Source organism: Perna viridis, chromosome 7 (genome assembly GCF_037379345.1).
Source record: "Perna viridis isolate PV_CMFRI_1.1 ecotype Kerala chromosome 7, ASM3737934v1, whole genome shotgun sequence".
Classification (NCBI taxonomy): domain Eukaryota; kingdom Metazoa; phylum Mollusca; class Bivalvia; order Mytilida; family Mytilidae; genus Perna; species Perna viridis.
Genome location: NC_142451.1, coordinates 36,473,914 through 36,495,939, shown reverse-complemented (window position 1 = coordinate 36,495,939; position 22,026 = coordinate 36,473,914). Strand labels below are relative to the sequence as shown.

At 32.9% G+C, this 22,026-nt stretch overlaps 2 protein-coding genes across 2 annotated transcripts; both read right to left on the bottom strand.

The window, feature by feature from the left end:
- Positions 1 to 3,141: 3,141 nt before the first annotated feature.
- LOC148612506 (coactosin-like protein) lies at positions 3,142 to 9,273 on the bottom strand. Its single transcript, XM_088590530.1, has 4 exons — positions 9,005 to 9,273; positions 8,513 to 8,598; positions 7,595 to 7,776; positions 3,142 to 3,874 (listed from the first exon to the last, which is right to left on the bottom strand). Exons 1-4 carry the CDS (start codon positions 9,103 to 9,105, stop codon positions 3,764 to 3,766), a joined length of 480 nt encoding a protein of 159 aa, XP_088446656.1. The 5' UTR covers positions 9,106 to 9,273; the 3' UTR covers positions 3,142 to 3,763.
- A 1,423-nt stretch (positions 9,274 to 10,696) lies between these two features.
- On the bottom strand, positions 10,697 to 15,194 carry LOC148612505 (uncharacterized). Its single transcript, XM_088590529.1, has 4 exons — positions 15,064 to 15,194; positions 11,987 to 12,072; positions 11,542 to 11,699; positions 10,697 to 10,918 (listed from the first exon to the last, which is right to left on the bottom strand). The coding sequence occupies exons 1-4, from the start codon at positions 15,153 to 15,155 to the stop codon at positions 10,844 to 10,846; spliced, it is 411 nt and encodes a 136-aa protein (XP_088446655.1). The 5' UTR covers positions 15,156 to 15,194; the 3' UTR covers positions 10,697 to 10,843.
- Positions 15,195 to 22,026: the final 6,832 nt, after the last annotated feature.

Here is a 22,026-nt window from a genome sequence, read left to right as displayed (position 1 = left end):
AGTTTTGTTCATTTTTTATGTTTTTTCTCAATAAATTGATAAAATAAACATTTTTATTTATTTCAATTTCTCATGTTAACTAATTATTTCTTACTTGCCGTTTTAGATAACCGTCTTTTGCTTTTTACATCAAATTTTGCGAGGTATATATCAGTTTAATGAATATTTTTTTTATGTTTATCGAATATCAATCTACAGTATCAGTATTGAAATTGTTGCAAGATGAATCCATCACTTCACAATGTAATACTTTTGCTTGCCATACTCCATATAACTCAGATGTCAGTTCTTGATATTAGACTTAACCAGGATTCTAGAGTACATTTGTTTTTTATTGCACAGGATACCTTAGCACACTTGTCAGATTAATCATGATTCTAGAATACCAGATAGATAATAAGACATGAATCTAAATGTCAGATCAGAAGAATTCCAGTGTACTCAGGTGCCTTATTACACATGATTAGAAGGTACTCTTGTACTAGATAAGACAACATTCCTGAGTACCTGATATCGAACTGAACAGGATTGCGAATTCTAGGTACAATATTAGATAGGAATTCAAGGTATGTAGGTGTGGCATTGCACATGATTCCAAAGTACTCATGTGTATGATAAGACAACATTCCAGAGTTCAAGATAACGAATTAGACATGATTCTATAGTACCAAGATACTAAATTTCGACAGATTTCAATGTAGTCAAGTGTCGAATCTCACATGTTCCATCTTTCATTATCTTTCTGAAAATGATGTCTTTACTTCCAACTTAATTATCATTAAAAAACGGAATCGTCGATGGTACTCCTAACATTTAAGAATCTATTTTAATGGCTTAAGATAGGTATAAAAAAGAGACAAAAACAAATAATATATTACAGCTGCAAAACCAAAAAAAAATCGAAAAAAACAAAGAAGCAAGTTGTATAAAATTGAGGCAAATAAATACCATCAATTTAAATGAATATATCTCATTGAAGAGCCCTTGGAGCATTGCTATTTTATCCCAAATTCATTACGAATTCGTTGACTGATATTATGCTTGTCTGTCTCAACTATAAAGCCAAGATTTTTTTTAAACTTTTTTTTCGTGTTTCAAGAATTTGATATTTATCAATAATAGAGCCCACTTTTTTTGATAAGAGCAGATAATGCTTGCCTTGCTGATGCAACAAGCAAATGCTTCAAAATGGTTGTAAAGTCTTTGTATTTAGCGTTTTGAGGTTTATGTCGGTGTCTTTCTAATGGCTGTCCATGTGTATGTCCCTTGATGGTTAATTTTTATATGTCGCTTTGGTCGAGGTTGTCATTAATTTCATAAACAACTGTTTCGAAACAGGGACAAAACTTTATATTGTGTCAGCATAAGAATTCATTTTGCTTGATAATATTTTCCCCTAGCTGTTTACAAACAAATTCATCAAGCGCGTTCTATAAATTTCACCGTCATACCATGGTGGTAAATTATTTATGTTCGGTCGGGTTACTTTGTATTTTGTCAATGACATTGTTTATATTTTCTACTCCTACCGAGGTTACATTTATTTTTAGACAACCTCTCCCTAGATATTAGACATTTTAAAAATCAATTCAACCGCTACAAATAATTTTCTATTTTTGATATCCTTAATATAAGACCCTAACTTAATTTATTCATATTTACAAGTTTTTTTTTATTAATTGAAAAAGTATTGTGTTTACCTGCATTGACAAAAATAAAACTAAATATTCATGTGCAACGGATAACTAATTTCAAGGTTAGACATAAATCATGTCTTACAATTTAAAGAAAAATGACAATTGTGGAACTCCTTTCCCTTTTATACAGCCCCGTGCAGGTCCGGGTGTCAAAAGAATAGGCCTGCAGCAGCGCTAAGCTTGTCGTAAAGGGCGACTAAGTAGTACTCAGAAACCTAGCCGGGGGCTAGGCGCTCTGCCCACAGAGCAACTGGGTTGTGTACCCCAGGTGGTGGAATTGGGTACCCCTGGCGTGTTACATGCTGGGGTTTTCAGGTTATAATACGGAAAACCTGACCGAAAACATAGCGGTGCACCGTGTTGGGAAAGATTCCACGTTCCTCGCACGTTAAAGAATCTTGCTGTGTTATTCGATAGGAGTAGGAACCTTTGCGCTCCGCCACAGGAGGCTAAATTGCCCGACCCTACCTTTCCCCCTTTTTCTAGTGGCAACCGAAATTTGTCGACCCTATTGTCCTTATGTCCCATCCTTTGTTTCTTTTCATCATCATTCATGTTCATTTTATCATTCATTCCATGTTCATCGTCTAAATATAGCTGAAATATTGCTGCTCGGTCATTAAACTTCAACAATCAATCAATCAATCAACCCTTTTATACATCAGTGTTTTACAGGGAAATCTTCGACCTATGTAAATTAGCGATACATGCTATGTATAAATATTAAAATATTCAAAGGATCAATAATACTATAACTGGTACATCTTTTAAAAACAAACTCGAATTCTATCATCTGTAGTACTTCCCACTAGCCTCTGCACTATTGTTCATACCAATAAAAAAAACAAAATACAGAAATGAAACAAAAAAAAACCCAAAATACAGCCCCAAAACAACCAAAGTCTGAAAACAAACCATAAACAAACATTAAGGGTATCAATGGAACTAAGATTTCCAGCTGAAGGAATGTTGCCACAGATAAATGAAAAGTTGACAATACGGAATGAGTGGTCATTATTGCGTTGGTCGTATAGTTTGGTCATGAGTTTTTTAAGTGTAGGCCAAGATATGAGGCTAACTTCATAGTGTCTGTAGTGTTCTTTATTTTAAGTTCTTTGGGGGTAGATGCGATGTATAAAATCCCAAAACTAGGATTATTTAAAGACAATACGTCATGTATATAGCGGAAGGTGAGATCAAAGTATCTGATTAAACCATGGTAATATTAAGTCGGTCTCATTAGAGGGAAGAAATATGCCAGCTAATAGGACATGAGAAAAGTAAAACAGTATCTTGACTATTCATTTGTCGAGGATACTTAGGTCTGAACTTTTCAATTTCCTTTTATATTATGATACATATTGTTGCTTTTGCTGTTCTGTGTTTTCCTGGTAATGATACAAATGAAAATTGCAGTTAAATTTAATCTCAGTAACAGAACAAAGAACGATAACTCAATTTCAACCCTTAACATAAAAATGAAGTCAGTGTTGCTTTCCCTTACATTTTTGTATGTTTTTATTAGCTAAACAAATATTTGATTTGGCTATTTGTTACTTGATACTTGGTTTTCTCTCTAACCGTGGTTAGCAAGAATTATCGTGAGCATGTATCTAATTATAAAGGATCAAATAATGGAGGAATTTGATTTTTTATTTTTTTTTTCATTTCATTTTGCTGATAAGAAAATCAATTAAAAATTGTTAATAATTTATTACTGTTACCCTCAATGCATTGCTCTGTACAACAACAATTACCACAAAGAATGAAAATAATAATAATTCAACAATCAGAAAATAGAATTTCAAAATAATTTTGTTTGGCACAATACTTATTGGATAAAGATTTAGCAAAGCATACATGGACGGAAACAAGAAACAAACATACAAAATCCTAAAGAAAGCACATAGAAAACTCTATGAAAATAATAAACACTGAAAATCACTTTTGCTCTTTTTGCTCTTTTATCCTAGTTTTTATAATGATTAATGACAGACCATATTTAATTCTCAACAAATTTATCAGGTTTTAAATATTCATTCAAAATCATCTTCCATCATGCAAATTTAATCGTGCCGTTCCCTTGCTAACTTGCGTTCCATCTTGAAGACTTCTCTTTTCAACATGTCTACGGTTAGTTGCTCTTCCTCATAAATGAATAACTCGCATGTATAATCCTGAAGAAAACAAAACATATCAAAATTACTTACTAATATTCATTTAGTATTACTTGTTACGTATGACTATTTATTTATTTGTGCATTGATGGAATTAAACAAAATTCGTCCTAATTTCAGTCAGAACCATATTCACATGGTACAAAATACTTTTTGCTCGCTTACACGAAAAATTAATAACTTATCATTACTCAACGGCACAAACTAGTATAAGTTTGATAGCGCTTTAATCTCTACATAATACACTAACATCTAGTGCTGCGGACAGGTATCAAAAAGTGCTTTAGTTTTCGAGTTTAATTGGCCTAGAGGGTACACGGCTATATCATATGTCAATGGAAAGATAAATTAATGTAGTTTTTGAACACAATACTTACCAAAATGAAAAACGGTAAAGTTTTCCGCTATTTTGCATTAACTGATGGAGGGGTCAAAGATCAATTGACCCTAATACACTTTCATAAGTAATTTAAGTAAAATCGTTTATTGTAGGTATTGGGAAAGAAGTAACATGTAAAGATCACATGTACACAATTTCAAAAAGGTAAAAAAGAACTTTTTCCGACAAAAAATGACTATTTAATCATAGAACAAAATTGCCCCTAAAATGGTTGCATTTTAGTGCATTGTCAATATTAAGAGATAAAAAGACACAGTAGAATTTTACAATGTATATCTAAATATTCTTAACTGAATAACAATTAAAATAAACACAACGACTCGATATGCAACATGAGCTTTGCAAAATGTGTCTAAAGATGCAAATCTTCACTTATTTTAACTACTAATTATACACAAAATATAAAATACGAAATCATATCCCGGACAACCTCTCCTGTTTTTGAACTGTTGGTACAACACAAAAAAGGAATATCATCCAAAGTAACCTATTTTTTGTCATGATCAATATTTCAAGTGCTTTTCAATCAGATCGATAAAAGTTTGGCATATTTTTTCTGTTATTCCATTATTAAGCGCTCAACAATTTTCTGTGGGTTTGGACCAAGTTCATTGGTAAGATATTAATTTTAACGTCTTTTCTCTGTTTTTCCGTAAGCGCCCGTCAATCTGTTCTTAAAGAGTAATCAAGGGAACCAAGGTTATACCGATAAACAAGAGAATGTAATCCAGGGACAAAGACCAGACATGGAAAACAGACACACACAACAAAGAACATAAAGTAACTAAAATCATAAATGAATGATGTCATTCCGGATTTAAACGAAGGAGGGAAACTCTGGCATTGCTTAAAAGTCATCAAGCATGTGACGGTGAAAAAGAAAACGTTACAACGATTTTATGTAAATGGATTATTTCAAATAAAATCTTCCTTTACTTTCATATAGACCGATGAAAGAGTAATCAAGGAAACCAAGGTTATAGCGGTAATCAAAAGAATGTAATCCAGGGACAAAGACCAGACATGGAAAACAGACATACACAACAAAGAACATAAAGTAAAATCGTACATACAAATTAACAAAAGTAAATGAGCAACTCGGACTCCACTAAAAACTGGGAGCATGGACCAGGTTCACCGGTAGTTTCCAAGTTATGAGTGGCTTATTTCCGATTCCTAGATTGGTCCTGTCCATCCCATTGCGTGAAGGAAGGGGGCAAAACCATAACCCTTGGCTAGCGAAGATGCTTTTACAGTTGTGATCCCATATTCACTTTAATTTTTGTTGGTATTTAGATTATAACAAATCAGAATTCGAGAAATGAACCATAAAGGAGGCTCACTTATTCGTTCTTTGCATGAAGCAGATAGACGTGATTGGCTGCCCAAAAGTTAAAATTATGACATTGTAAATGTTCAAAACAACTCTTCTACCTTGTCAAAATATGACAACAGAAGTAACGCACAATTCAATGCACAAACCACTTACCACAACTGCTCTGTATATGTATGTTTACGCAGCAAAAAAGTATAACAACTTATAGACAATAAATATAGCAAACGATAGATTGTATCACATGATTATAAACTTGATCAGAGCTCTTTATCTAATAAATTTGTTCCGCCCCTGGCCTGGACAATGATGTTTCTTTTGAATCCGTTCAGAGGAGGTGCAAGTGGCTGGCACCCCTCCTTTTCACATTGTAGATTAGCCACTGCAGAGGATAAATTCCATTACAAGCATCAGCCTTGCGCACAGGTAAATATCATAAGACATAAATATTGTGCCAACATGCATGTACATGTTTGCACATGCTTACATGCAAAGTTCAAAGTTCACAGTTCATGTATTGTCAAATTTATTATGAAATCCAACCTTATCATGAACCCCGATTTGCATTTTTCGTTTGAGAATCCCTGATTCATTGTTAAATCTTTAATGTTTTATTTGAAGTCCCGACATAAAAAGACAATGGCGAAAAAATATGTATGATTTTTGTATGTACAAAATAAAACTCATCAAGTCTTTTCATCAAAACGTAAGGTAGATTTGATACTTTACATGTGACTCTGTTCATGAAACAGTCCGGAAACTAGACAAATTGTCCGGAAACGATTTCGTGTTATACAATTTTAGTACAATTATTAGTTTAAATATGTGAAAATGTGCAACTTCAAACTCATTTTGCAAAGCCCATGTTGCAGATCGAATCGAGAACGCTGTCTTTATTTTATTTGTTATTCAGTAAAGAATACTTAGATATACATTGTCATATTCTACGGTGTCTTATTATTTCTTAATGATTGAAAATGCACAATAATGCAACCAATTTCAGGGGCATTTTTGTTCTATGATTAGACAACTTTTGTCGGAAAAAAGTTCTTTTTTTACATTTTTGAAATTCTATACATATGATTTTTACATGTTACTTGTTTTCCGATAACTACAATAAACGACTTCACTTAAATTACTTATGAAAGTGTATTAGGGTCGATTGATTTTTGACCCCTCCTCTAATTAATGCAAAATAGCAGAAAACTTCACCACTTTTCAGTTATAAAAGAACGATATTCAAAAACTACATGGATTTATCTTTCCATTGAAATATGATATAGCCGTATACCTTCTAGGTCCATTAAAGTTCGAAAAATCCTGAGCCGTCCGCAGCACTAATCCATGCGCTCCTATTTATTGAAAATGTACTTCTCAACTTATGTGCAATTATATCGATTTAATAAAACAAAACACGTTTTTCTCTCCATTTTGTACTTATTCAAGAGAAAAATAAATCAGTGGCATACAACTTTAGGCTATAGTTATCAATTGATAAGTGCGCGCTATGATATGTTATTAAGAAAAAGGTTCATTTGCGTTGTGTGGTTTGTTCTCTGATGTTTGTTTCTTTTGGTGTCTCCCTTTTGTTTGGTCCACGGACTTTGTAAGTTCAATGTTCTGATATACATTTGGTAATCAATTATGTCCATTTAAACATAGAATATATGTTGTATTTCATCTATATGTTCTGATACCGCTCGGTCTGTCTGTGAATCTGGTCCTTGCTCAATAATTTCTACACGTTTTATATTGTTTCTATTCCACTTCAAGACATGTATTGCCTTCATTTGATGTTAGGATATTGCTCACCAACAACGGACCTTTATAACACTACAAGTAAAAGGTGCCTCGGAGACGTAACAACACACATGATTAACTACACATATTGAACATTTATAGATATTATATACTTTGACCTTACATTTAATTTAGCTTTTTCCCCAAAATGTTTTGAAGAATTTGCCATCACCATAAAAATACAAACCTGTATAACAGCTTTGACACAATGGCGATCGCCATGTACCCTCTGCTTCAACTCTTTATCAACATGTTTGCCAACCCAAGTAATCAGTACAAATTTTGCCTTTTTTGAATTTGTAATGTCATTAGAATCGTTTTCTGGACTTTCAACTTCTAGTCTCACATATCCAAAGTAAGCTGACCGTTCTAAAAGTATCAATCTTCATTAGAAATGGCAAACGGAGGGCATGTAAGAAATGATGCATTTCATATTTTTCCCACATTTAAAACGTCTTTGTACCTTTTTGTAGAGATACTGAGTAGTCAGATGCAGAAATATTTTAAGACAAGTACATATGATCTTAGTAACATGGTTTTTCATTATGCAAATCTTGAATTAGTTTTAATGGAACTGTACTTAAAATTTATTGTATCTTTTTTCTGAAATGAAACGACCAAACATTTTCAAAAAGGCAGAACATTGCATTCGCAAAGAGTACAATTTTCTTCACCAAGAAATAATAAACCGTAATGGAAGCGGCAGATTTAACGCACTATAAAACCTGATTCAATGCGTCTTTCATTTTGAAATGCCTGTACCAAATCCGGACCACTTTTGTTTTTTTTCTCTGATAATACCATTTGTTATACGGACTTTCCTTTTAGACTATTCCTTTTTACTAATGGTTAGATTTTATCAGTTCGGTAATTTTGTAATTACCCTTCATTGATAACAACTAAATTATCGCACGTTGTGTTTACCATGTTATCAATTTGGAACATCAGGAACAATGATTCCATCATACTAACTAAGTTTTAATTTAACCATATCAGTTTACAAAAGTACATATACATGATTCTGCCATTGGTTACCAGATCATAGAAACACGTTTATGAATAAGAGTCTGATAAAAAAAAGACAAATTGCTATTGATTAGCTCACCGGTACACTTCGCACAGAACTTCTCCACATCTTTTCCTATCCAGTGTAAAACAATTTTATGGCCATGAAAGTATCTTAGAATGAGCCTGAAATTGAAAAATATTTTTATTACTCTTCGTAGCTCTAGATATTTGATAATACTAAAAATAATTTCTACCCTAAAATATAGTGATGTAATGAAAATGAAATTTCTTATACAAAATAAATTAAAACAGAAAGACGGATATAGACATAAATTTCACCTTATTCAAATGATGATTATCCTGAAACTACTCAAGCTAAGAATTTCTTAAGAAATCATGTTCTAACATATACACTGATACCTATATCTGCGACTTTTAAGATGACATTGTATGTGCATTTAGTGTAATAAGTTTGGCAAAACAATTGTTATGCTATAAACATTAAAGATATATCATACATATAAACTATGATAAATATGTTTAGCTTCATACAAGAAATATGAAAGAATGAGTGTAGAATTCATCTTACCATTTTGTTTCCTTCTCGTCATTTAGAACTTCATTATACGCTTGAAGAAGAGCGTCTTTGTCCTCTAAAAAAGGTGGTTTTCTTTTCCAAAAACTAGTCATTTTGTTCCCAAAGGAAAATCATTTCATTATTGTGTTTCTAGGCGCAAAGCTTCTTGGTTTCCTTATAACGCTAGCTATTGAGTTTTTATCACCCACAAGCTGGATACATTCCCAGGCTTATGGAGTCTGCTTTGACAACTTGATCAAGATGTAGCCTTGCGTTTCATTTTGTACGATAATGGATTAATTAAGGGAGATGTTTTGTTGTGATTAGACATTTTACAAGACTCTTCAATGAAATGTAGTATCCTTATTCATCTTTTGCGTGACAACATTGAATTTGTATTGTTTTCTCGTAGAATCAATTTCTTTTGAGAAAATTAATTTCTGATGATAAAATTTTAAATTAAGTTGTACTTAAGAAACCTAATCGTATTTTTTGCAGTGCGAGATGTCCTAGATCTTAGAAGACAATATTGGACAGGACAGCTTCTATTAATCGTCCAACAAATCGTTCCTACAAGTACGGTATATGATTTAAAGGAAATTATTCATATTACCGCTAATATTAAGAATTTCTGAAAATTCTCAATTGATGATTTTCATATTTCTAAATTGCGCAAAGAGCACATAGGCTCTATTCACAATTTTATGTACATTTTGCATTTTAAAATGTTAGTTTTTATGTTTGTTAGTCCTACCGCATGTCTCATATCATGAACATGTAAGGATTGCATAACCTGGTTGTTTTGAAGAACATGCATTCAAGGCAAGGATGTTCCATCAGTGATTGTGAACAATCAAAACAAGAATATATTACAATTCAAATAATCAATACATTAGCGTTAACCTAGAGAAAAATTGTGATCTCTTCTCAGAAAGTTTCCTTTTGCCGCTGATAAAGGCCATGCGGCCGAAAATTTAGTCTTCACTTTCCGTTTTATTTGTATTTTATTTATAATGATCTCTTTTTACCTTTTAAATATGGAACTTATGAACTTACAGTCCTAGATTAAACCCTACGTGGAGGAATGAACCGGCCAGCGAAAGCTATATTTTAATATAGCCTAGCTGGCCGATTGGTCTAGAGCGCTGGACTTTGTGCAGGCGGTATTGCCATAGATGTCACAGCGGTACGAGTTCGCGTCCTGCGGAGGGAACGACCAAAAATCTGCATCGCAAATTTGACAGTTCTAACATCGTTGGGAATTTTTCAGGCCCTTATATAAGTTTACGTTATCTTCCCTGTATCAATTTGATCCGATGGAGCGGTTTAGCGAATAGTGTCGTCACATTCTGAGACGTTATATATATATATATATACGTTTAACTAAGTCACTTTCCGGCTAATATTATTTCCATTACAAGTTCATGCTTTCTGAGTTACCAACTATGGTTAGGGGCAGTACAAATCTTTTTTACACCTGATTTGAAAACAAAAATCATTTATACAATCATACTAAACATTTTTTTACGTATATCACAGTCATTTATCAAACAGAAGCACTCTTCTCCATCACACAAATATTGAGAGCAAAGTGTATTTTGTTTTGTCTGTAAATATAAAACAGAAATAATTAAGTTTTCTCGACGATAATAAAGAAAAGAAATGAAAACGTCAATAAAGTGCTAATATATACACACACGCTAATAGAAATTCTCATTTTTATTGCAATACAGCACAAAAAGAAAAGTGTCTTTTATAATCAGAAGATCAAGATAGTATTTGTACAGCCAAGAAGTTTAAAGGTATGTTGAAATTCAATAGCATATTACAACTTGATGAACACCAACAAATTTATGACATACGCTGTTTCAGTGTTGTTTCATTGAGCTCGACTTCAGCTACGTACAACTGTTCACAGTCACATTCCTGAATTGATCAAAGGTAAAAAAAAAAATGGGTACATTGTATTGCATATCTTACCGAAAATAACTATACAAACGATTTACTTAAACGAAAATTAAAGTGTATCCTATCCTGGGTTTCATTAAATCAAAAAAAGTTTCAATTTCAAGTGATTTGATTGGCCGAAACTTTAGTAGATGAAGGATTTAAGGACAATCTTTATTTTATTTTTTTTTACGGAACAATATATATAAAGTATGACAGATAATGTAGATAGATGCAAATAACAACCCCCTCAAAACAGCTTATAGACCCCTTTGTGTCAACTTTGAGATAGTCGATGAGCATGCATCACATATACATCCGCGAGGTAGAGCTTGGGGTAGAATAAAAAAGAGCATGCTCGTGGACTATCCCACAGTTAACACGTTAGGGTCAATTGGAAACAAATAGTAGTTTCTTCTACTGAAAACCTATGAACTATCTACCTAGACTCGTTTATATCGTCAACAGACCTAATATGATATGGAAAAACAACATCAGATGCTTTAAATTGATAATGTTTTTATATTTCTATGAGTAATTTCAAATAGACCTCTATATACTCTACGTACTCTAACAAAAACTAAAAATAAAGATTTATTAACCTTGATAACTGTTCTTCTGACACAATCACCGTGGTTGCCATGGTCACAATTGCATTTGCTGTATTTTTTCTCCACATTCTTGCCAATCCACTTAACATATACAAATTTGGTGCAACATCCACTCATCAGCCTTATATATCCATACAGAACACAATTTCCTGAAATTCATGATTAAAATGACGTGATTTAGAAAATGCTGTGGTTGAGTTTATATCACTATTGTATAAATATGACATTGTACTCTAAACTGTTCGATATAAAAGTCTTCAGACATCTGAGTACAGTAATATAGAAGCATATCTAACTAAGAATGTGAAATGGATTTTCTTTAAAAACATTAAAAAGGGATAAATTAAATATTGGTTGTATTGGTTTCAAATGTGTAACAATTCTCGGATTGAATATTTTTATAACTTTTCAACTCTTGTTAGCGCTTTTAGTTTACCTGTGAAACTTTGACAGAACGTCTTAACTCCTGCCCCTTTTGAATGGAGTGTTATCTGGTGTCCCTCACTTTCTTGAAGAATGAACCTTTGAAATTGACCAAAAAAAAAACAATAATTTTATGTTGATGATGATTTTACTTTCTCAATTTCAAAAATTATTAAAATAAAAGAAAAGGTTAATAACGGCCAATTGTGCATATATCAAGGACACAAAAAGGTACTTGCATGTTTTTTTTCATTTCAATTGTCAGATGCAAATCTCGTGACCTACCTCGTGCTTCGAACAAAAATTTGAAACTGATGTAAACGCCATGAAATCAGATTAAAAATACAATAAATTACATTTAATATAAATATGATTAAACATTAGATATTAATATGACTTGTTGTATTTTTGTATTAAGCAACCACTTGGTCGAGTCCAAAGCTGGTACACCTGAAGTCCCCGAGGGCATTTACCAGCAAAAAAGTCGGACTTGTCTGATCCCATTTATAACATAGATTTTTTTTTACCGGGCCTTGCAGTTTTACAAATAAAAGCCCTAAGTAACAACGGCTACCATTCTTTTATTGTACATGGCAGAACTGCTCGTTGCTGCATTCGGCTTCCTATTTGGACATTTCTGCTTCTATTACATCTTGTATACAGTTCATTATTGGATATGGGTATTTTTTTATGTATTTGGTTTAAATGCAACTGATCAGAGGAGACTTTTCTGAGTAAATTACTCGATATTCTGTTGAAACCACTTTGTTCGTTTGTACCGAGTTATATACGGGATGATGTGGACTTTTTATCTCATCTACCTAGAACAGTCAGGGAAGAGGCAATAATGGTCAGCTTCGACGTTACCAGCCTATACACAAATACCTGAAGCAATTGATAATCGTTTTAACGCTGACTTAATATTGGAATCAGTTTTATTTTGGAGAATAACACCTTTTATTTCGATGGAAAACATTATTTACAAATTCGTGGTACAGCTATGGGAACCAAATTCGCGCCCACTTACGCAACACTAGTAATGGGGTTCCTTGAACAAAAATTTTACCGACAAGTGGAAAACGAATTTGGACTTAAATTTGCTAATGAAATAGAAACGTCATGGAAGCGGTTTTTGCTTTATATTCTGGAATAAATCTACTGAAAACTTAGATAAGTTCAAGGACATCCTGAACAATTTGCACAATAATATCAAATTCACAAGAGAATTGAGTGCAGACAAATTGCCGTTCCTAGACGTTTTAGTACTGAAAAACAATGGAGATATTTCAACCGACATTTTTCCAAGAGTACAGACACGCATCAATATTTAAGTTTCAAATCGTGTCATCCATCCCACACGAAGAGAAACATCCCGTACTGTAAAATATGTACTGTGATAAGCGAGGAAAACACTAGAAATGAACGCTTAAAGGGAATAGAAAGATTCTTACTTAAACAGAAATATCCCGAACAATTAATTAAATATGGAATCGAACGCGCAAAGGGAATTCCAAGAAACGAACTTCTAACAGTCAACGTTAGAAATAAACCAGACAACTCCGTAATACCCTTTGCAATAACCCACAACCCATGTAATGCGAATATTTTTGAAATAGCAAGAGCAAACTTACCAATTATAGCACAAAGCGAATCGCTAAAAGTCCATATCAACAAAGAAAAAATAATACAAAGCAAACGTCAAACGAAAAACCTTAAACGAATACTTACAAGTGCCCGTTTCGACCCTGCCGATAAACGCTTCTCTGTATCGAAATGCAAAGACAAACGTTGCAACACTTGCGACTACATACACGAAGGACACTCGATCACTACAAGGGATGGAACCACTATTTACGCAAACGAGGACATGAACTGTAGAACTGCAAATTTTATTTATTGCATAAAATGTAGCAAATATGAAGAAATATATATTGGTCAAACAGGCGACAGGGTCATTGATCGAACGAGAGTCCTTCGACAACAGGTCCGAGATACAGATTTTATTCCGTCAGTGAGCATTTAGATAAATGCAGCGATGGACGATTTAAAATTTTCCCATTTAACAAACTGAGAGACAATGATAAAGATTTACGTGAAACCAAAGAAATGATGTTTATTCGTACATTTAAATGGAAATTGAATGGACGTTAACATTTTTCATGTCATCTTATTTCTTTCTTTTATTTTAACATTTTTTGACGTCAATATTTAACTCTCCTTATACTATTATAACGTCACTATATGTATAACGTTACCTTTAACTACGTTGTCATTATGTAATGTCACCTGAAGATTGGCAGCAGCCATGAAAGCGCTAGTGATGTGAATACATAAATATATCGTGAAAATCTGATCGTGTTGGATGTTTATTAACATTATTATTATATATATATATATAGAAAGGTCTGAAAAATTCCCAACGATGTTAGAACTGTCAAATTTGCGATGCAAATTTTTGGTCGTTCCCTCCGCGGGACTCGAACTTGTACTGCTGTGTTGCCATAGATGTCACAAATTTGACAGTTCTAACATCGTTGGGAATTTTTCAGATCTTTCTATACGTTTACATATTTTCCCTGTATCAATTTGATCCGATGGAGCAGTGTAGCGAATAGATAATATAAATTATCGTGTTGCGTATAACCAAAACTTGTTGAAGAACTTTTGTGGTGATCTCTGCGTTTGTTGCTTTTCGGTATATTCGTTCTTTTTCTTTTGAATAGACAGAAATTAAAACACGTCATACTTGCAGCTCATATCATTCGATTCTTTTTGTTTACCTGACGTGTAAAAACACAAACTACATGCAATTAAAACAATTAAAGAACCGATCGTTTCGACTACATTGTTTCCATCATGATTAACTGCACTCTGCGTATAGCTAGAACATTTAATACACTTTATACCCTAGGCATTTGACTTTATTGCTTTCCACGAGTTTGACTGCACTTATGTCACTGTCATGTGAAACTGCACTTACTGTTATAGTAGAGCAATTCATGCACTCTATGCACTAGCCATTTTATGTTATTGTTCCATTGACGTGTAGCTGCACTTACAGCATTCAACATGAGTGTCTCATCTACTTACCACTCACTTGCTTTGTTGCTCTCACGTACTTCGGTGTAGGCAGCTTCTATCTCTTTGACGTTTTCCCAACTGACATGTGTTAGACTTGCCATTTCTAAAATTATTTAGATAAGAATTCTGATAAGAATTGCTCAACGGATATGTATTTATTCATTTATTTTTAAGGATGAATTATTCAGGATGATCATAACCAAGGCAACACAGCCCTAAAAATAACTAGAAAAAGTATCCATTACTATGAATTCATGAATTTAGAAAGAGGCAGAGAAAAGCACACCTAATTTAGTTGTATTTTGTTAGATAATTTTTTTTTGCATATTATTCATTTCATATTTATTATTAGGTACAGAAGTGGGAGTATTATGGCCTGATTTTGGCCGAAAATAAAAACTCCGTTGCAATACCATATCATTAACATAATAATGTTTCTTTTCAAAACATAGCACATGTAATAATATCATAAAAATTATCGGAAATGAATGCTTTGTGGTTAAGTTTATTGTAATGACGTCACAATGATGTCATAATCAAACGACATTTCACTAAAACGGTTGAATTTTGTTCACATTTAGAAAACTTGTCGACACCCGAGAAACAACTTATTATTTTCAAAGATGATCAATTTTTTTCACTAAATATGAAGTTTTTTTTTTTTAGACATAAACACTATTTTCATGCAAAAATATAAATGGCCCAAGAATAAATATAATACGTGTATTTTGGTAAACTTCAAACTAATTTCATTGTCATTTTAAAGCAAAAAGTCATTATAGATTCTAATTCACGTTAAACACTTTTAAAAATTGATAATTGATTTTCATTCCTACTATGGATCAACAAAAGCCCTTACAGTCCCTTTTCCTTTCTATTACGTTTTGTTATTGCATAATTTATTGTATATTCATGGGACGTAACGCGAAAACAGACTCTGGACAAGTATTAGATTAATATTTATGATTTTCACTTGAAGTATAGTTGGGCAATATCTCTTCCAATAAAACATTATCAAATCATCGATTTTGGAAACGAAGAAATATTTTATCAGTTGTTATTTAATTAGAAGTATTTGATGGTGAGACTTGTGGTTATTCATTAGATTCATCATTTGTCAAGAGATTGCTAAGCAGTAATAGTGATATATTCGATTTTATTTGAAAAAAAAACTGAGTTGAAGCGAGGTACCACGATATCTGGGATCAATCTTTCGTGGTTATATACTAGTGGGGCTGCATATTTAATAGTGAGAGCAAGCCCCTGTGGCTCATGTTTCGTAAAGGACAGTTACTGAAAACGAAAATTTGGGCCTCACTTTTTGTAGCTATAAATCAAAACAAATTGAAAATTTCCGCTTTACCTTGAAATTGAAAAAAAATAACTGCTTACACCGAACTCACAAAACATTATACCCAATTAGTATCATATAACTTATTTAGCAATTGGGGTTTTATCGGCAAAATTAAATGTTTTTATAATCAATTTCACAGAACCAAACTACTTTGTTGTAGTTTCTATACAGTTTTTAGTTAACACTGTTTGGTTGAATTGACTTAATGTAAACGTACTTCTTCTAATTATCTGCTTGTCCTAACATCATTGACAAAGAGAATCAGGTGTTCACTGCATTCATTTATACATGCAAATAAAGTGAAATAATGAACTGGAATGGAAGCAGGAGGTTTAGCGCGTTATAAGACCTTGTTTAATCTTCTTTTCATTTCGAAAGGCCTGTGCCAATCAGGATCATTGCAATGTCTTTACCCTGATATTGCCTTTTGTTAAACAGACTTTCCATATGTCTACTGCCTAGATTTTATCAATAATTTTGTTATTACGTTGAACGTTATATTTTAATTTGCAAATAAATACCGATATGCGTTGAAAAAGTACTAGAAAATTGGTAAATTGCAAGGATTTCAATTCTTTCACTTTCTGAAATAAAATACTACTCTGTAATTTTTAAGTTTATCACCGCATACATCTTTTTGCTTAAATACCTTAATACAATGTTTCTGTTTCCACTGTTCTATTGGTTCCATCATTGGGCGAACCCCCCTCTCTGTTTATGTGCAGTCTTCGAAAATCTGCAGGGTGTGCGCCGACTGAGTTATTCAAGCTCAGCCAGGAACCACTTCAGCTCTTCCACTGCTCATCTCTCTTTCTCCATATTTAACCAAAAGCTGATTCTGATTGCTTACCCCACTCTTTAATCAAATTTCTTCTCTTTTGGTCGGGTCGGTCCATTAGACCCAAGTGCTCTTCATAAAGTTTGGGAAACAAAGCCTCTTCAGCCCCCCTCTACTGGCAATTACTTGAATATTTTGCTTACAGATGAGATCAGTTCTAACCTCTCACGAAACTGTTCCAGAACTGTCAGAACAACAGTGTTATGACAGATTCAGAACAGTTTTCGGACAACTCTAGAGCCAGCTCTTCTGTCAGTTCTAGCAAAGCCGGCTCTACTAGTAGATCTGTTCTCGAAGAACTGGCTCTACTACTAGATCTGTTCTCGTATAGCCCGCTCTGCTATTAGAACTGTTCTCGTATAGCCCGCTCTGCTACTAGATCTGTTCTCGTATAGCCTGCTCTGCTATTAGAACTGTTCTGCGACACCTTTAGAAATGTCCTTTGGCTGGCTCTTCTGACAGTCAGTTCTGTACTTATCTGTATTATATGTTTTATACTTTTGTCTTTTGACGAACGTACGTCAATTCGTTCATATGTCCATCGGTATCTCAAAAAATAACTTTTTTTATAAGGATTTTGATACTTTTATTTATCTTCATGACAAGAAGCGTCGTACACTTTCTGTTATGTTTGTTTGGTTGGATGTTTGTACATATAAACATATATATTATTTTGCATAAGGACATTACACAAATGGAAAACCATGTTTAGACCAACTAGGTGTGCCGTTGTTATATTGTGTATTTTCTTTCTTCTTTCCTTTTTGTTTAAATGTGGTTTTGTTTCGTATGTTCATTTTAAGTTGATCCAAATGATTCATGATATTTTTCATACCGCAAAATGTAGAACTCTTAACTCCCATACGCACAGGAGTTAAAGAGGGTTTTCGTTTTTACTATAACAGTTGTTAATCCAGTAGTGGTATCAATTCTGCAGTTTTCGAAAGATCTTCTAGAAACTCTCAAGCCTAGATTTTTTAATTAAATAGCATCGAGACCTATGTTTTTTATTCAATATTTTATATTACTATTCCCTATGCTTATTCGACTCAAAAGCATTATACGATAATCGTTACTCTTAAAAAAAAATTGGAACACGTATTTTTTAAGATACGATCGACATTAAAATGTGAACAAATTGTGTTCCACTACTCGGTGATTTATTTCTTCACTCTTATGACGCTTGTTTTACCTAAAAGAAGAAACATCGTTTTGCAAGACTCTTTGATCCTTTGATCTCAGTTTCCACTCTAACGTTGACGCTTTGTTTGTAGATAATACTAGATTCGGAGGTTTTATATATCGCATCTACTCAAAAGAACGTGAGGTAAACGACATTACAGACACCGTTGAAGTTTGTCTTATATCTTGGCCTAGTTTTAGAAACCGAAAAAAAGCGAAACTCGTGACTAAATTATATGACAAACGCGATGATTTCTCATTTGATATCGTCAAATGTTCCTGTCATATGTGGCAATATACCTTCAGCTCCTGCGTAAGGGTTTTAAAATAAAACTCTTTCAGGTTCTTCAAGTTTGACTTCTAGAACAGTTGTTACACATTGAAAGTCATTATTACAAGTTTTATGTTCGTTATCATAAACTCGTTTTCATCTCCACCATAAAAACTGATTTGTTTACAGTGTCGTGATTTTCCATTCTCCTTTCGTCTATCCAAAACGTGAATTTAATTAACAAAGTGTTGGTGTTTCTAGAAAAGCAGAGGTCGCTTACAAAGTCGGTGTAGTCTGGTCCGTATTCCAATTTCTTAGTGGAGTCCTCGGGTTGTCAATTTACTTTTATTTCTGTGTGCGTGTTGTTAATATTCTGAATTGTGTGTGTCTATTTTCCCTGACTTCTCATTATGCTTGAGTTATTTTCTTTTTTGATTACCGTTCGAATAATATTTTCATTTAAATTAATTTCAAAGAAAAACCCATTAAATAATGTGACACTGTTTTGCTTTCGTAGTGGTATTTATAATATGGAGTTTCTAAAAAAAAACTCTTGGGATCTTTTTAATAACTTTGAATATCGTTCACTTGCGGAACTTGATTTAATTAAAACATTTGACAAATATGGACCAAAAATATAAAAGTACACCTCATATGCTGCCTAAAACATTTCATTTCCGATAACAAGAACTTATTAAAAAATATTCTGTTAAGAGGTAATACGGTTAATAGACGTTGGATTTTCAGAATATCATAAATATATCTTTTGTACTGTTTTGACTACTTATTTTACCAACCGGCAAGCAATTTGTTTATCTGTTTATAGTGAAATACATCGGAAACGATTTACCGTAATGATAGCAGGAGATTAAGAGTACTGGTTTAACCCACCATTTCCACCGGAAATGCCTGTATCAAGCCAGGGCCATAATGCGGTTGTTTCCAACTTTCCAGTTTTAGACTTGATATTGTCATTTGTTATACGGACTTCCTTTTTAATATTTTCTTGTTGTAGAGCCTATATTTTATCAGTTAGAAATCGGGTATTTTGTTATTATCCTACGTAGGTTGTAACTTATATACGGTGTTGCTATGAGAAGATAATTTTGACTGGTTGAATTGATTCTATTAAATACATATATCCTCTCTAAATCTGCTTGTACTAATATCATTCTCTATTATTTAGTTAAGCACCGCATTTAACCATTAAAAATAAGGTATTAATAAAACATTAAGCGATAACCCCACCACGTAATAGTGAACAATGAGAAGGCAATATGTTCAGAATGGCCTAAATCGAAAAATATATTTTGTATTCCTCTAATTACAGTACTGAATAACTGTGCAAAGTTTATGTAAAAAAATAATGATCCGCTCTCAAATTATTATCTGAAAATCGTTTTGTGACGAAGAGACGGGTTGACGGACGGAAGGCAACTCTTCGTGGGGCGGGGGGCATCTGATAAATCTCGTTCTTGTTTGTAACAAAATGTACAAAATGTTGTATGTATCACATATAGCAGTATAGTAAACGTATGAAACTAAGAGATGCTATCGTAGGAAGGAAGCTTATAACTTGACGACACTTGTGTGACACAAATATATCAGCGGTTTTGATTTGAAAAATATAAACATTAAAAAAAAACAAAGTATCAAAGTACTATGAAACGCACAGATAAACAGCATGTTCTTTGTAGCTATGTAGTATAAAACGCACAGATAAACGTTTTTGTTATGTTCTTTGTAGCTGTATAGTATGAAAAATTTCAAAATGCCTAAAACAAGGAGGCTTCATTTCTTGTCTTGTACATGGTAGAATCTTTCGGTGATGGATTTAGCTTCCTATTTTGATAGTTTTGCTTTTGAGACATTCTTGTATACAATTATTTTTTTAGATAATAATGCTGCTGAGAGGTTACTACTTGAAACACGTGTGCAGCATTTTGAGATTTGCAATGTACATGATTGGTATTTTTGTATTGCAAACATGTTTTCTTAACTTTAATTGCAACCGAAGTTGGTTAATTTACATTGATAACTTGTATACTTCCTGTATGCATCTAATATTTTGATTATGATCTTCCTACATATTTGATTTAATGCTGCTGATAAGAAGCTACTCCTTGAAACACGTGTACAGCATATCAAAATTTTCAATATATAAAACTGGTATTTTTTTTTATATTTTCAAATTTTCGCCGAAATAATTATTGGTTTTATCCCGATGTAAGGCTCCTGAATAATATCTAATTGGTATTCTCTTCAAAATGATCATTGGTTTATCCAATTGACAATGGCCCATTAAAAATCTGTCGTATTTTTCCCTAAATGATCATTGATGTTTTTTTTCAATTACAGGAATCCTTGATAATCTTTCGTATCCTTTACGAAATGGCCATCGGTTTTACCGCCATGACATAGCTCATTAATAATCTCCTGTATCCTCTCCGAAATGATCATCGTTTCAACCCAGTGAGAGGGTTCCCTATCATTGGTTTTATCTATTGACAGAGCTCCTTAATACTCTCTCGTATTTTCTCGAAAATGAGCATTGGTTCTATGCTCTGACAGGGCTCCTCGATATTCTCTCGTATCCTGTCTAAAGCGGTCATTTGTTTTATCCAGATAAGTGGGCTGCTTTACATTCTTTCGTATCCTCTCCAAATGACCATTGGCTTTACCCAGCTGAAAAGGCTCCTTTGCTTTTCACAAATTTATTACACTATTTTTAGTGTTGACAAACCTTCTTTTAGAATTTCAGTTTTGTTTACTTGTATATTTTTAGAAAAAAAATGTATCGTAGTTTTTTCTCTTTTCGTTCGCATTACAAGATTTAACATGTGTAGAGACTGCTCCGTCAAAAAAGTGTTCGTTTAGTCGAAAGTTGTTTATTTTATCTGATTTGTTTATTTGTGAGTTCGCTTACTTTCAATTTTTATAAATTAGCTTTTTTTGCTTCTCTATTCTTCATTTTTTGTCATTTATTATTGAAACCGTAATTCAATTTCAAAACATGAACCAAAAACACCTTGTGGTTTTCAGTTCAAATATAAGATTTTTGTATGCCTAGATTTAGGTTTGTAAATGTTGTCATTTTGAAGACAAATCTAAAAAAAAGATAATAATAATAAAAGTGATAAAAGTCTTCTTGGAATTCAAACCACTTAACAATTGCAATCTGCAGCTATGAATGTAAATTATTTAAAGTTCAATTTCGGTTAATATTTTTTAAGATGTGTAATGTTATACTCAGTAATTTTCGTGCAATTAAAACTTCCTTCAAAACAACAATTTGAAGCAAAATAACTGGTTTATGAATTTTACCCC